Source organism: Salminus brasiliensis, chromosome 22, assembly GCF_030463535.1.
Source record: "Salminus brasiliensis chromosome 22, fSalBra1.hap2, whole genome shotgun sequence".
Classification (NCBI taxonomy): Eukaryota; Metazoa; Chordata; class Actinopteri; order Characiformes; family Bryconidae; genus Salminus; species Salminus brasiliensis.
The window spans coordinates 8445107-8462521 of record NC_132899.1 but is presented as its reverse complement, the minus strand read 5'-3'; the positions used below and the strand labels follow the sequence as shown (position 1 = coordinate 8462521).

General features: G+C 41.6%; 1 protein-coding gene across 1 annotated transcript; it reads right to left on the bottom strand.

The window, feature by feature from the left end:
* Positions 1 to 717: 717 nt before the first annotated feature.
* Positions 718 to 16089, bottom strand: fh (fumarate hydratase). Its single transcript, XM_072667537.1, has 10 exons — positions 15544 to 16089; positions 13809 to 13943; positions 13190 to 13300; positions 12439 to 12615; positions 11363 to 11545; positions 10305 to 10470; positions 9865 to 10068; positions 8468 to 8595; positions 7978 to 8131; positions 718 to 2286 (listed from the first exon to the last, which is right to left on the bottom strand). The coding sequence occupies exons 1-10, from the start codon at positions 15652 to 15654 to the stop codon at positions 2144 to 2146; spliced, it is 1512 nt and encodes a 503-aa protein (XP_072523638.1). The 5' UTR covers positions 15655 to 16089; the 3' UTR covers positions 718 to 2143.
* Between the last annotated feature and the right edge of the window lie 1326 nt (positions 16090 to 17415).

Genomic DNA, 17415 nt, shown 5'->3' with positions numbered 1-17415 from the left:
GCACACCACACAAGTTTAGGACTCACGCAGGTCTGGATTACGAGCGGAAGGGCAGTGGAGACAAGGGAAAGGAAGGGAAAATGGCAAAGCCTCAGAAGATGAGGATAAAGCACTGGTTTCCTCCTGCGAGCAGCACTGCAAATCTACAGGGAGAGGGCAGCACCAGAGGGCGATACTTGAGCCACTGTAGTATTAGATTCAAGAGTATTCAACTCAGACCTACTTGCACATTTGATGCTACTTCAATATCTTATTTCTACTCAATACTACAAAATACCTCTGGTTTTCTAAACTGTGAGGTTTTCACTGACCTATTACAAATACAAGCAATGTTGTGGGTGGAAATTCCAGGTGGAGCAAAGCATAAATTAGATTCAGAGCCTGCTGCATACATAAAATATAATTATTGTGTATTTATATACATGTTTAGCAAATTTGATATGTCCCAGTTTTCCTTACAGAGTATTTATCACTGTACTACTAGCAGTCATGATGACACTTTTGAATTTCACAGCAAAGGCACTGGTAACTTACTATTACAGTAAGAAAGTTACTAAAGGACATGGCTAATGGCTCTGGTGATTATTCACATTACGCAAAATCAATAAGAAAAAAAAAAATTAAATAGCTTTGCGTCAGACCTTTAAGACATGCTGGGAAGCAAGATGTGGGACAGAGAATCAAACAAAAGTGGAAAAACACAACAGAACACTTAAATAATAATAATAATTTTTTTTTTTTAATGCATTTTGATAAATGACTAAGACAGTCTAATGGAAACCACATGTTTGGTCATCATATAGAATTTCTGCTGAAAAGCACTTGATTTGAAAATGTGAGAATCATCCAGGCTAGTCTGATCATGCATGAAAGTCAAAGTACCCACAGGGCTTCCATTTAAAGATCATTTGATGTGAATGGTTCATTAAAGCTTCACAAACGTATACTTTACTGCCATAAGACACAGCTACTCCACTGGGTTTTACATAATTACCCACAAAACACTCAATTTTATTTCCTGCGGCCAAATTAATGAACACTGCACAAACTCAAGCACCAGAAATATCAGCTATGAAAAGTACACTGAAGCTCCCTGTCCATCAACAATGATATACACTAGCATTCACATTTACCCATTTAACCCTTTAGGGTCTCAATGCATTTTCTCAATTTGTGCATGTCTTCTTCAATTTGCTTTTGAAGGCACTTGCATGTACGATAATACCCAGAGATACTCAGACCCTAAACCTGAAACATTTTAATCAGATTTTAAATGTTCTTCATATTTCCTGTAAAAACACACCTTTACTAATTAGGATGAGTTGGTTTGGTGCTTGAAATGGGTTTACCAGAGTCTTAACCTCACAAAAGCAGTGAAACGTCTGAATAAAATAGTATATAAAAGACGAGAGGCAAAAGACAACACAAAACCATAGACGGATGCACAAATCCACCAATTACAGAAGAGAGGCAGATGACAGACACACAAATCCATATACAGGGTAAGAGGCAGAGACGGATATCTCAACCCGTCTTTAGAGCCTTGTATGTGAAACCGACCAACAGGCACAGAGTCTTCTGCCTCTTCTGTTATGTACGATCTGGAAATGAGATCTGTGCAATGGAAAGGGCGGCCTCTACACATTCAGAAATGTTTGAACCATATTTCTGTGCAAAAAATAGGTATAAAAAACATTGAGAAACACCGAATTAGACGCACCGACTGCTTTGGAGACTCCAGAGAGTTAACTGTGAGGTTTATTACAGTTTTCACTCTCTCTCTCTCTCTCTCTCTCTTTCTCTCACACACACACACACACACACATTTTATATATATATATATATATATATATATATATATATATATATATATATATATATATATATATATATATATATATATTCTGCAACAGACCTGTTAAAAAATGCATGCAACCCAGACAACGAAACCGCACTGTGGAAGGGCTGAAGACCACTTACAGAAGGATGTAAGAAGAAAGCTCAAGTTCAACAAATACTTTCACTAATGCAAAAACACTTATGGCTTGAAGGAGAACAACTTACTTCAACAAAAATGTGTTTTATTGTACGAAGACAGGTTTAATTTATGCTTTTCCACAGGTTAATTTGTGAATTTATGAATTTACTTGGGGCCGAGCATGTCCTGGGGCCGTACCCACTGCTCAAACTGCTCCTCGGTCAGGTAGCCCAGTTTAATGGCAGTGGCTTTTAATGTTGAGCCTTCTTTGTGTGCAGTCTTGGCAATAGTAGCAGCTTTGTCATAACCTGAGAGAGACAGAAAAAAAGGAGAGGGAGAGAATTATGCATTTTGCATTTTGCAATTATCCATGACTGCTAACTAGAAGAGCTGGAGAGTATAAACACTGCTGTTCATGACCTTCACATAGAAAAGACAGGAAATAAGATGCTTTTGTGCTGCTGTTGCTTGAACTGTTGTCTACATAATTACAGTCGTATGAAAGATTAGGACAATCCATGAAAACAGTGGTCTTTCACATATTTTCAGAGAATATTTGAGAACATTTAAGAAGAATTTTTGGAGAGTTGCATTTTAGGACACACTTATGAATGTCTACATGTTCATCTTAAGAGCTTTTTCAAGTTTCTGCTTAGGAAACTTTTGTGAATCCGGCCCCTGGATTTTATGTTATTATTTGACACCATTTACAGCTGATGTGCTGCACCTGATTCTAATTTTAGACATCTGAAGTAGTAATACATGTGGGGGTGTTTATCTATTTAAATAATGTTTTATTGATTACATTTTACAAACCATTTTAGTTATATTGCCTCCATATCTCAGTACTGATCACATAAATATTTCAAATGTCCAGATATTTAAATATTTTAAAATAATGTCTTTCATGGGGTGTCCTTACTTTTTCCACATGACTGTACTTAAAATATTGTAAGTGATTCAATTCATCACACTTCCCAAAAGCCCTGTATCTCCTGCTCCTTTCCCAGCTGAAGAGCAAACCTCACTCGCCTGCCATCTGTGAACAGCCATGCCCCTTCTCTGGGATTAGCCATTGTGATACACAAACGGTTTTCCACAAGGGCTTGTATGTTTGGAAGTGCCTTTTTCTCCCCCCAAGTGTTTCAATACAGGCATGAGATCAGCCCTCTATTCTTCTCCTTCTTGTGCAGCCTACACAGTGAACACAGTGCAGTGCTTCTTTGTTCTACGTTGTGAATTATGATTTATTTACTACGGCCAGGCTTGGAATTCCTTTGCGCTTCCATCCCCTGAATAAACGAGCGCTCGGCTTTTATACATTTTCACCATTTCCTTATGCCTGCAAGCATACGTTACGTTTGTGAATGGAAATGTGAATGTGACAAGCATCCAGGCTTTTGTGTCCTGCTCTGAAGTGGTGGAACGAACTTCCCCTGAGTGTCCGAATGGCAGAGTCGCTCGCTGTCTTCAAACGCAGACTGAAGACCCACCTCTTCCGAGAATACTTGAAAAGTAGAGTACTAAGGTCTCCATATTGACTTGTGTTTAGTAGTGTCTAAACTTAGAGGTATCTTTGAATTCTAGTCTATTCAAACTAGCCGAGGTTATTCTTGGGTAAATAGCGAAGCACTTTGCGCTCTGGGTAAGAGCATCTGCTAAATGCTATAAATGTAACGTAATGTAGTGAAATACACCATGAAGACATGCCAGCTAGGACAACCGCTACTTTTCATCTCACACAGACAGTCTGGCCACGTCCCAGAAGTTATTAAGCAACATATAAAATTCTGATAATCGGATGAAAATCTTTCTCTCTCCAGGTCTTTGCAAGCTCTTGTGTGAATACTAACGTTGAAGCCCAGATTAATTAACTCAGGAACGCTTGCAAGGAATGTACAATTAATTCTGCAGCCAGAAATGCCACTACGGCTAATAAGGAGTGAAATTAACTGAAACCCTTTGACACCTGTCTGAACTCTTCTACACTCTCCATCTAATCCTTCTAATATCTGAACAAACACCCCTCTCTGATGTTGGCCAAGCCAGTGCCTGGACTCCACATACACGAATAATAAGAATGTAGAAACTGTGGAATGGCCGTGGCACCTCAAACAAAGATACAGATAACAGGTACATGTCTGGAGAGCACACTATTACAATTTCAACAGTAGTGAGTAGCGGCTCAGCTCAGCTCAGCCTACACACATGAAATCCCATGATCAGTGAAAATGTGCCAGCGCCATCATCTGCAACTTCCTTCCATTGTTTCCATTTGTATTTTTTGCTTGGGTGGCAAACCTGGTACAATCTACATACAACGATCAGCCATAACATTAGAATTAGCTGAAGTGAAACACATTGATCATCATAATCTACTATCGCTCTATAAGCTCAATCGGTCAAAAAGCAGGAGAAATGGACAAGTGTAAGAATCTGAGACACTTTGACAAGAACCAAATTGTAATGGCAAGACGGCCGGATCAGAACATCTCCAAATTATCAGGCAGGTCTTGTGGGATGTTTCCATTATGCAGTGGTCAGCACCTACCAAAAGTGCTCCAAGAAAGGACCACCAATGAACTGGCAGCAAGGTCATGTGCACCTAAGGCTTATTGAGGTGATCCATGGAGGCCCCACCACCTCACAACTTACAGGACATATGGTGATTTGGGTGAAGACTGCAGGAGAGGGGAGAGGGAGAACTTGGAGCAGTATTGGGATGGAGTTCAGGTGAATTCTGCGGTTGTAGTGTTAAAGCCAATAGGCAAGACGGCGGTTAGGTAAACAGTCCGACTGATTTCTAATCCGTTGTTGTGTTGCTTGCAAAAATAGGAGTCCACTTGTCATAGGCACGTTCATAAGGTAGAGATGGAAGGTAGGAAGGAAGAGCTTCAGGCATGTTCCTCTTCCCAAACTGAAGTTATTGCATAACTCCTCCTCTAAAGGGATCTGTTGCTAATGTCTTGATGCCTTGGTGCTAATGTTAGGACGCCTTCAGAGGTCTTGTGGAGTCCATGCCTCGAATGCTCCGATCTGTTGTCACGGCACAAGGGAGACCTACTCTGCAATTGGCAGGTAGTGCTAATGTTATGTCTAATCAGTTCATGTACCAGGAATGCCCAAGTATGAGCGAGTGTTAACATTCAAAAGTTATCTCTTGCACAGCCCAAACTTTGCTTTTAAGCGATAAGTCTAAATGGTCTAAAAAGTCTAAAAATATCACTAGCTGTCCGCTGGCAGCCTCCCTGTTCTCTTTGTGGGTGGCAATGGATTCTAACTTATGCGGATGTTACTCATTTGTAACTCTGAACTGGCATTAGCATGACTATAGAGGATGCTCTGGCAAATGCAGTTGTACGTGTTGTATGTGATAAATATTCACTGCTTTTCTGTCTTGTAATTCATGTTTTGGGGCGCCGAGTGGTCCAGTGGACTAAGGCACCTCCCTTGGCCATGCTCTCTCAGAGGCAAGTTGATAGCACTTTCTCCCAACATCAGTCCTATTTGGTCATGACGGTCAGCCCAGGCTTCTGTTAGCTGCTGTAAATGAGCTTGGGCTACACGGTTTTCTGCAAGTGTGCTAGCTTCCTAGTGAAGCAGCATCAGCGGCAGTTTAAAAAGAGGCGGTGGCTGGCTTTACATCCTAGTCTTTTACATCCACCCTCCTTCAGTTGGGGGAATCACCAGTAATAGGGGGAGTTCAAATGAATGGGGATTGGGTAATTGGCCTTCCAACTGGGTAGAAAAATGAGATAGAAATAAATTATTAAAATGAATTTTTCTCTGTAAGTTGCCATGGGGTGGATATATTACACTTACAGATAGAGGACAGGCCTATCATAACAAAACATCTGATCACAAAGGAAACTAACTCCCTGTTGTTGTGTCAGACAGTATTGTATCCTAAGGGAAATCTTTAGTGATTTTAACATAAAAATGCTGAGACTAAATTACAGGGACAACTCTTTGTGTTAACCAACTATGCAAACAGGGTGTTGTTTACTACACTATATAAGTTTAAAGTGTATGACATTTGGCAGACATCATCCTTTGAGACCCTGCATTTATTATGAATAGAGGCCATTGTACAAAGCCCATCATTCATATTCAATGGTTCCATCATAGAGCATAGTGCTGGGACTCGATTTCCACTTGGGATATGATCGAAAGATGTTCACAGCAGTTTAGAGCTTTTGAATTGTAGACAAACCTAAATGGGTGGTTTTATAAGCCTTTTACAACACACCATATGGTGCGTGTCAAAATATTTGATGGTCAGTGTATTATTGAAGACTTTCAGCTATTAGAATTGGGAACCAAATCTATCAGACACTATTTGACAAGTGTACAATTTAAATTTTATGACCATCTATGGCCAACCTTACAGAGGAAATAACCACTTTTGGCTCAGATGATACTAGCAAGACATTGTGGCATAGACTGTATTAGGAGGTGGAGGGTGTTCATTATAGAGGTTAACTGATCCACAGTGATTGCTCTGTACCACTCAATAGAGAGATGGCCCGTGGGACACCACTGTGTTTGGGAGGCACTCAATGGCAAAATCCAGTGAAGTTAGTGGTTTCCAGGATGCTACCACCCTTCGCCCTTTTGGACATCAGTCAAATCACATCCTTGGCCCATGACGATCGTTTTTCACCATGCTACAACTGACACCTGCAGCAAACCCAGTCACGTGCCATCTGTGACGTCCCGGGTCAAGTTCATTCCAAACCAGGGGCTATCATAATATTCTGACATGACCATGTAAAATATCAGCATGCAAAATATATCTGAATTTTTAGCCCCTAAAAATCAGCATCAGCCACCAAACATTCATATCAGTTTGGCCCTAATCCACACAAGGGCAAAGCCTCATTATCCTGTTTAAGAATGCTGCTGAATCCAATTACTCCACTAGATAAAGGTTTCAGGGTTGCATTCTGCACCAAGCAACCAGACCAAAGCCATTTCAGACAGACAGTCTGAACTCTAAGCGGTGCAGGGGTCTTGCCAGCCTGACCCATCGTCATCCTGGGTGTTTGGAGGGTCTGAGGGTGTATGTGTGTGTGTGTGTGTGCTAGGAGCCTCACACTCTCTCAGCAGCTGCTCAGGGACAGAACAAATGGCTGGAAACAGGCAGAGCGCCACTTCTGTATTTGCAAGTCTGATGAAGGTCATCAATCAGTTCGCAGGCCGCCTGGCCCGAGTGGCCCCAGCCCACCTGAAATTAACACAGACTCCTGCACACACACCTCCCCGCACCTCTTCTCAAAAATTCCTCTTACTCCTTATCCTCTGTATTGCTGAATAAACTGGATGAACAGTAATGATGAGAAACAAAACAAGCAATTCCTTCATTTCACATTTTTATCTTCTTCTTCTTGATCAGGGTCGCTGTGTGTCCATCGACCTAGAATCACAGAGCGCAAGGTAGGAATTCCCCCTGGGCATCATGGGGCTTATTTTATTAACACTACGACCTAGATAAACATGAATCTATTGGCCCCATGCCTAATGACAGGTGGAACAGGTGGAGCAGTGGAAGAACTGTGTTCTCTGGAATAATGGTTGGTGCTTCATCCAATACTTCTAGGATGAGTTGGGGTGGATCATACAACATCCTGACCTAACTAAGGCTCTTGCCACTGAATGCAATCATATCCTCACAGCAATGCTCCACACTCTAGTAGAAAGCTTCGCCTGGACAGTGGAGACAGTTACTCCAACAACGCACTGAGAGGACAGAACCACAATCCGGTTAGGCCCAGTCCACATACATCCGGATATTTTTTTAAGAACTCCCTCCTTGAAAATATTCCTGTCCTCACAGAAGCGAAACCGCTTGCTTGTGCATGCCAGCCTACTTTCTGCCAACAACGGGCCGATACTGATACTGATAACCATAGACATGCATAAGCCATGCCTATTTTTCTTGGAGCTCAATCTTAAGAGAACAGAGCCCTCTGGTGGCTAAGGGGTGTAAGTGGACTTGCCTATGTGAGGGTTGAGTGCGGTGACGAGCATCAGAGACTCGTTCATCAGCTTGTTGATTCGTTCCGTGTTGGCTTCAATTCCCACCACGCAGTTTTTAGTGAAGGAAACCGAGGCATCGCCTAGCAACCTGGCAGAGTTTAGCACATTTTTAATCTGTGGAGAGAGAGAGAGAGAGATACACACAGTGAGAGAGTGTGTGTGTGTGTGTGTTTTCACAACCTGACAGCAATAGGCCTTAAAATAAATTTGCTAACAGAGCTGGTGGATATAATAACCCTTACAAAGCTGTGAGTCTGCATATACTTAAGCGTATGCACTCTCACAGTGGGAGGGTGTGAAACCACAGCAAACACAGTCAGAGAAATCGCAGTCAATTTAAATCTGAATATGGTGAGAAATGTAGCCCTGCTTCCCAGAGAAAGGGATCACACACAAAGTAAATGAGGGAAAATAAATAGTATGGAAGTTATGCAAGAAGAAGATGCTAACAATCATTGGCTTGAAGACGTTGAGTTCAAAGTGTCCGTTGCTGCCTCCCACTGTAACGGCTACATGGTTCCCCATGATCTGAGCAGCCACCATGGTCATAGCCTCGCACTGTGTGGGGTTCACTTTACCTGTGATCAAAAACATACAAACACGTCATTGTCATTAATTATTTTTTTGGTTTACACCCATAGTAGATACACTGATCAGCCATAACATTAAAACCACAACAGCTGTGACGCTGAGGTGTTTAAAAACTCCAGCAGCCCTGTGGTGTCTGATCCACTCGTACCACCAGCACAACAGACACTTCTAACACACCAACACCATATAAGTGTCACTGCAGTGCTGAGAATGGCCACCACCTAAATAATACCTGCTCTGTTGGGGTTTTGTGGGGTACAGAGGAATGAAGAACAGGGTGAAATGTATGCAGAGAAACAGATGAACTACAGGCTGTAATTATAGAATTACAGAATACTCCTATTTGGTAAGAAGAGGGGAGTTTATTCCAAACCAGGGATTGTCATAATATTAAATTATTAATATTAATATTTGCATTCTAATACAAATTCTTAAGCAAATTCCTATGCAAATATTTGGGCGTTTATAAAAAAATTAAATGTTTGGTTTATTTACTAAAGTGACAATAAGTGAACAAATTTTCAGAATCTTGCATATATTTAAAAAAAAAAGTGTGTGCTTTTGTAAAGGCCACATTTTTGCATTTATTTTTTCCCCAAACAAATAAACAGTAATTCTGTATTAGAATGTGTAGAAGTTTAGTCTTTGGATTTTGGTTTAGTCTTTGGATTTGGATTAATTTTTCAAATGAATCATGTCAGATGCAGGAAGATCTGCTTAAGGATCTCTGCGTCTCTTCCAGGATTAGAGTTGTGCATTCTGCGTAGGTCAGAGACCCCCAAAAAAGAAATGCAACCTGAGAACAGATCCCAGAGCACTGGACAATCTCTCCCAACAGCGCTGATACATGCCTCCAAAGTGCCTGCAAACGCAGCTTCAACTAAAAGTTTTCCAAACGAACCACTAATTAACCAACTAACCCAACTATTATACCTTCAGTCATGCCCAGTCTCTACTCAACAGCCTTCCCTAACAGTTCACAATCGCCCCACCCAAATCCACGAACTGGATTGTGCTTTCGGCCTTCTGGACTTATCTGATACCGATAAAATGACCAAATTGTTGTGATTTGCATGATACCATGGAACTAGTTTCACCCATAACGTGATGCAATGAGTAGGATATAACTGAGCAATAATACTACTGTATTCTCAAGGCACTGATTATCACAGGTGTGCGACACCTACAGCACCCAGTAGAGCTTGGTTACAGCTTCTAAAACATCTAGCCGAGTGACAATCTGGCCCTTCACTCACCGGGCATGATGCTGGACCCCGGCTCATTCTCAGGTAGGATGAGTTCTCCCAGGCCTGAGCGCGGGCCTGAACCCAGGAAACGGATATCATTTGCGATCTTCATCATGCTGACGGCCACAGTGTTCAGAGCTCCGCTCAGCTCCACCAGAGCATCGTGAGCCGCCAGAGCCTCAAACTTATTCACAGCTGTCACAAACGGCAAACCTGGAAAATAAAGCACCACAGAGAGAGATGGAGAGGGGTAGGGAGAGAATATGTTATCAGGCATGTATTTATTATTAATATTATTATTAAGAGAGATGAAGCTCAAGGTGTCTGAATATACACACACACACAGATGAGCCAAAACATTAAGACTATATAAAGGGAACAGGTGTAAACAGGTTCTTTGGCTCATCAGTGTGTGTGTGTGTGTGTGTGTGTGTGTGTGTGTGTATTACCAGTGAGCGCTGAAACTTTGTCAGCCACCTTCTCAGCAAAACCGATACGTGTGTTGAGTCCTGTGCCCACTGCAGTGCCCCCTGCTGCCAGCTCATAAACTCTGGGCATCGCCGCCTTCACCCGCTCAATACTGTACTTCACCTGCTGCACATAACCTCCAAACTCCTACACACACACACACACACACACACACACACACATATACATACATACATGTCTATTCATTTATTTATTTATTTATACTTTTATACACAACATGAACTATTCTTAAGTTACCAAAAGCAGCAAGTGGAGACAGCACACCCTTGCCCTGCTAAACCAGCATGAGAAAGTGAATAAATGTAATATAAATTAATTTCATTCAATCACAAACCTAAACCTGCTGTCATTGAACCTTCCCCATCTCACCAGCTTTTTCAATAGAAATAATGGGTCACTTCAATATAAACACAATATGGACAAATGTTTTTAAATGTATTTAATACACTGTATTCAGCAACAAGAGTGTAAGCAGGGTCAGGATGTTGGATGATCACCTGCCTACCTCCTCCCCAACTAATAATAATTATAACAATAACAGTAAATTATTATGGTTTCACTCTCACAAAAAACCTCCCTTTTTGTTTCTGCCCCGGACGGAAACATATGTTAAATACAGCAACCACAACTCATGTGATGTCTACACCTCAAGCCTGCAATCAAGCAGATTAAGAGCCTCTCGTGACAGACTGGGCTTCCACTCAGACAGAAGACACACACTGCACTGGCATCTGTACACACCGTCCCCAGCCACAGACTAAAGATGTGCTATGTGGGATCTTGTATTAGATATGATCAGCCTTTGTTAATAATAGAGATGTCACACTATACTTTTTCCTTTTTCTGATACTGAAAACCTCTTCTCTGATATCAATTCAGACACAATTTTAGCCACATGCCACATTCTGAATACAAACCACAGGGCCTTCCTATATACAGTCCACACACTAAAACGCCTCTCATTAACAGGTCTGAACATGGCTCATCATTATGTGAGTGAGTTTGCTTGTTTGTTTACCTGTCCGAGGGACAGAGGCACAGCGTCTTGTGTGTGTGTGCGGCCAATTTTGATGATGTCCTTAAACTGCTCAGCCTTGGCAGCGAGGGCATCGTGGAGCTCCAGCAAGCCGGGCAGCAAGACCTCATGCACCTCTTTAGCAGCAGCAATGTGCATGGCGGTGGGAAAGGTGTCATTGGAGCTCTAAAAAAATATATATATACATAAATATTTACAGTGACTTGGTTTGTATATTATACACATCACTAAACCAAATAACAGACTTTGTATTGTGGAACACATTACATGTCTAAAAGTTTGCAGACATCTGTACTCATGATACACTATATGACACAAAGTATTGGGACACCTGCTCTTTCATTATTTCTTCAAAATAAAGTTTATTTTTTTAAAAAGAGCTTATCCTGCTTTTGTTGGAATAACTGTCTCTACTGTCCAAGGAGGGCTTTCTACTAGATTTTGGAGGAGCATCACTGAAAGGACTTGATTGCATTCAGGGACAGGACCAATAGCGAGGTCAGAATGTTGGATTATCATCACTCCACCTCGTTCCAAACTCCCCCTAAAAGTAGTGGACGTAGCTCCATAATTCCAGAGATCCACTGCTCTACAGGTGAATGCTGGGGGCTTTAGCCCACACCTGGCATTAGGCATGGTGCCAACAGGTTGATGTTTAACTGCTCCAGATTCCCAGATCACAATCCCAGAGTCCTATTCTATTGGCAATGCTTCTCTACAAGGACTGCACAAGCCGTGGGTTCTGCATTTGCACATCTGTGTCAGCAATGGGTGCAACTTAAAGTAGCTAAATGCATTCCTTAAAATGGGTGTCCACAAATATTTGGACAAAGTGTATATAGTAGTATAATCTTTATAAAAAGCACAAGTATGAACGTGTGCATCCCGGTAAAATATCATTTAAGGGGTACATATGTGAATGGCACAACGTCCGAACCTTACCAATACAAGTAACCTGGTAATACCCCAGAGTTTGTGTGTGAACAGGGCTTATCTGAATCCCTTCCAGAAAAAGCCTCACTGCTATCTGTAGGAAATGAAGATCATCTATACCTCACCTGGCTCTTGTTTACGTGGTCGTTAGGGTGGACGGGGTCCTTGCTGCCTAGTTTTCCACCGAGGATCTCAATGGCCCTGTTGCTGATAACCTCATTGACGTTCATGTTGGTCTGAGTACCAGATCCCGTCTGCCACACCACCAGAGGAAAGTGGTCATCCAGTTTTCCAGCGGACACCTGGGGTGGTCAGCACAGATAAGACGATCATAAAAACTCTCAAGAAAAATTTGAATTTGAAGAAAGCGAACATTCAGTTCTGACATAGATGCTGTCAAGCTGTGAAAGGTGACTTTCACAAATCAACATCAACCCCTGAAACCGCCTATGAACCACCGCCGGCCGGCCGAATGTGTTATTACTAACTTCTATTACCAGAGAATAACTCCACCGGTTTGTACAGAAGTCCCTGTAGTTACTGAGGAATACACCTCAGTGTGTGATAAGCCTTGGAGTGTTAAGGAGTTAAAGTAGTGGTTCACCCAAATATTACATTTACACAAGTTTCCCCTTAGCCCTAATGCAATTAAACATGCAGTTAATGTTTGCTGTTTGAGTTGTCATCATTCATTTATTATATTAAGGCTATAATAATAAACAGATAATAATAATTAATAATAAATAAACAAATAGAATAAGTATAGTATATTTCTTCTAGAAATTAAACCATTTACGTTGCAGTATGATTTCATTTTGTGTGAACAAGTTGTACATTTTTTTTTTTTATGACAGACAGACAGACAGACTGTAGTACCTCATCTGCAGCCTTTACAATGGCTTCAGCGATCTTCGGGTCCAGGCCATAGTCCTTATTTACCTCAGCTGCTGCTCTCTTTAGGATGCCAAAAGCCTTAATTACCTGGATCTGCACCAAACAGAAGTGATCATATAACAATTCATCTCTTTCACTACACACACACACACACACACATTATACATACACATATATATGTGTGTGTGTATATGTATATGTATGTACATATACACATACATATACACACAAACACACATATATATATATAAATATACACACACACATATACACAATGGCTTTGATGTTATATTAGTCACTATCTGTTGGCTCTGTATGACACTGCTGATTATCATGGACAAATAATCAATGGGATTCCTGTACTTAAAAACAACTGGAAATCCCTTAAAACAGACTTCTAATAGAAGTCATTGACCTGTTGCTGAATTCCAGGAAGGACTATTTGAAACACTAAGCCAGAGTTACTCCAAAAGGCTAATTTTCCTGGCCAGCTGTCCAGAAATTCACACTTTTACAAATTAAAAATCCAAGTCCAATGAATCTGAAACAATTTATCCAGCTTTTGAAAACCAGAGCAACTAAAAAGCGACTCTGATCTTACCGGCATTCTCTCCGTCACTCCTCCGATCTTGAAGTTCATGGTGGATCGGACAGTTTGTGCTCCATAGTATTTATCACTCGGGACTTTCAGCTCTCCAAAGGTGTCTCTCTCAATCCTGTACGATTCTGAACTTGCCTGAAAACAGTCAAAACATAATCAACATAATATCACTTACTCTTATTATAATATTACTCTTACTCTTATTATACTCATCATATTATGGACATATATGTGTAAAGAAATGGTTTTGTCATTTCTGGAGGGCCAATTAGGATGGTATGTTATTAATATTACATTTGGGGGAAAAATAGATCACAATAATAATATTAATAAAGTAATTTATTTACTGTTAATATTGTGTTAAATTATATTCTAATGTTTTTCTAAGCTTATAATGACTACCATCAGTCCCTCCAGAGCAGTGGTTCACAAGGTCCTAGATTAGACTAGATCTCTCTGTGTTGTTAGCTGAGATTGAGGCAGTTTGTGAGCTCCTGTTCTAGAGCACTGAACAACTGCTTAAAGTATCATAGCGATTTCGACCAAACAAAGAGAAAGCAGCAGCAAAACCAGCATTTCTGAGGTCAGGCAAAAACCTTGTATCTTTATTTTTGCTGTTTTGACTCAGTGTGAATCTGACAGTTGTTCTTTGTACTGTGTCAGAATTTTATTATGAATGAACCAATAGAAATACTCCAAAATGACCTGAACTAATTTGACTTGGACTTTTTCCCCACTGTAAAGCTGACATTTTTGAGACACAAGATTTTTGCATGGCAGTGCTGATATATTACTACACTATATTTCAGTAAATGCATATAGGTCATTAGTCTTTTTATTATACACATATTACTATAAAACCTACATATTTATATATGTAAACATATACATGGAGCACTCTGTAGTTCTGTAATCACAGACTGTAGTCCATCTGTTTCTCTACATACTCTGTTAGTATGCTTCAATGCTCAGGACCCCACAGGACTGACCACCACAGAGCAGGTAGGTATTATTTGGGTGGTGGGTCATTCTCAGCACTGCAGTGACACTGACTGACATGGTGGTGGCATGTGTGTTAGTGTGTGTTGCGCTGGTATGAGTGGGTCAGACACTGTGAACTGTGCTGTGAACGGCGAGTGGCCCCAGTGTTTAAAAACTCCAGCAGCACTGCTGTGTCTGATTTACTCATACCAGCAAAGCGTACACTACTTTATCACTGCAGGTGTTAATGTGATGCCATCAATTATCAATCTATCCCTGCATCAGCCTTACATCAGGATACTGGACCGGTCTAGCAAGTCAAGCCCAACACATACAGTGCACAGGTTGAGCAAGACTCACAGATATCCCAGGTATCACTGGCTCTCCATGACACCAACTAGACAGCTTACTCAGCAGATCACTATGAAGTTAGAAGGGCAGCAGCTGCATTCACTGTTCATCTGACTTTGACCTTGCAACTTACCATACAGACTACATACGGCCCCTGCACTGCCCCACAAGGGCGCATTTACAGTGGCGCGCGCACACGCTGCTATACCCCCTTAATAAACCCAAATAGCTACTTTACAGACCTGCACAACAGCCCACACATGCTTAAGCAGACCCACACTCCACTCATGCCATGCTAGCTAAGCTAGCTTGCTAAATGCTATGCTTTAGCCCTGCACAGAAAAAGGTCAAATGCTTCTCAGCAGAATCTGACAGCTCAGCTCTGCAGATCCGGGGACTTTACCATCCTGAGGGGCGTCTGTGGAGTCGACCCGGTGTTCCTGACGGCAGCGCAGCGCTGCAGAGCGAAGAGGCTGCTGTTGAAGCAATGGAGGTTCCTCACGGTGCGGTACATGGCGCTGCTAGCTGAACCTTCACAGTTAGGGGCGGACCGGCAATAAACCAACCCGCACTGCCGCTTTCGTGGGCGGACAAGCGGCCGACGCTACAGCAGTGGGCGCGTCTCAAACGGCAGGCAGAAGCCTGCTCCCTCGTGCCCTCACTGACTAGAGCCCTTTGTGCGTCAGCGCTGGGCGCGTCTCAAACGGCATGCAGAAGGCTAACCCCATGCATGCGTCCTTTGCTGCCTAGCGGTCTTTGTTGGTAGTACGTTCAACTACTTAAAGTCATATAGACTTGTACTGTATGGCCAAATGTTTGTGGACATCCCCAGGGCCGGCCCTATTCCATTGGCAGTACTTCCCTACAGGGGTGTCCACCAGGGGGCTCCCAAGAGCACCAAGATATAATGATAAAAAATCTAGATTTAATAAATACCATTGAATAATAAAACGAAATAACATCACACAGCCTATGGAATGGTGAAGCATCTGGTGCTGAGGTGGTGGTTTTATTTAGGGGGCCCCATACCACCACCTCACTGGTGGACATCCCTGTAGAGAAGTACTGCCAATACAATAGGACTCTCTGGAGCAGATAAACATGAACCTGTTGGTCCTATGCCTAATGCCAGACATAAGCTAGAGGGGTATAAAGCCCCCCAGCATTGAGGAGCTGTGGAGCAGTGGAACTGTGTTCTCTGAAGGGATGGATGGTGCACCATCAAATCCTCACAGTCTCTAAACAGGCAGTAGAGACTGAGTTACTCCAACAAATGCAGGATAAACTATTCTTAATACCTGGGATTTAAAAAGAAACAGTGAATAAACAGGTGTCCCAATACTTTTGTTGTTTTTCTCCTTAATTTGAAATGTAATATCTTCTGCCCTCCAATTCGGGCCTTCATACAGACATTTTACATCCATCCAAGTGAATGATATCTGATGATTTATATGTCAAAGGCAAACGCATGCATGATGTGCATGCATGTGACGATAGCTCCCCCAAATAAACTCCTAAAATCCCAACACGTAGACATGACGACTAAAAGGTAGGCAAGCAAGGGTGCAGGCACCTGTCTTCCGTTTGAGATGCACCCAGTTTTACACCCTCTAGACCAATGGCCAGGAAGCTGCCTATGCTTTGAGACACATCCAGCGGTGCAGTCATATCAGTGAGGGGTGGAACCAGTGTTCAGCCAACCACACAGCTTTACTCCTGGGCGGAAACATATAATGGAGACAACCTGTTGTTAGAGGGAGACAGTTAGAAGTAACACAGGGGGAGAACATTTGAGCTGAATGAGTAATAAGTCACACTGATTTTGTGAAGAGATATAATATTCATAAACATTTTGACAGATGTTTTACTGATATTAATGCAAAGAGGATTTGTCCTGGATTTTGTGTCTCCAAAATAACTCTCAAATAACTGTACCAAGGTCTCAGACCTTCATTAGCTTACTGAGGCAACATCAACACCACCACCAACACCACCACCACCACCACCACCAACACCACCACCACCACCACCACCAACAACAACAACAACAACAACAACAACAATAATAATAATAATAATAATAGCAACAATAAGAATACTACAACTACTACTAATAATTTAATATATTCAACCTTTCCAACTATTTTCTATATTCTATTCTGTTGTTTTATGTAAGCTGACAGTCATCAAAGCATTTCACTGCAAGTTCTATTTATGTGACAAATAAAAGTGTAAACTTGTATAATAATAATAATAGCAACAACAACAATAATAA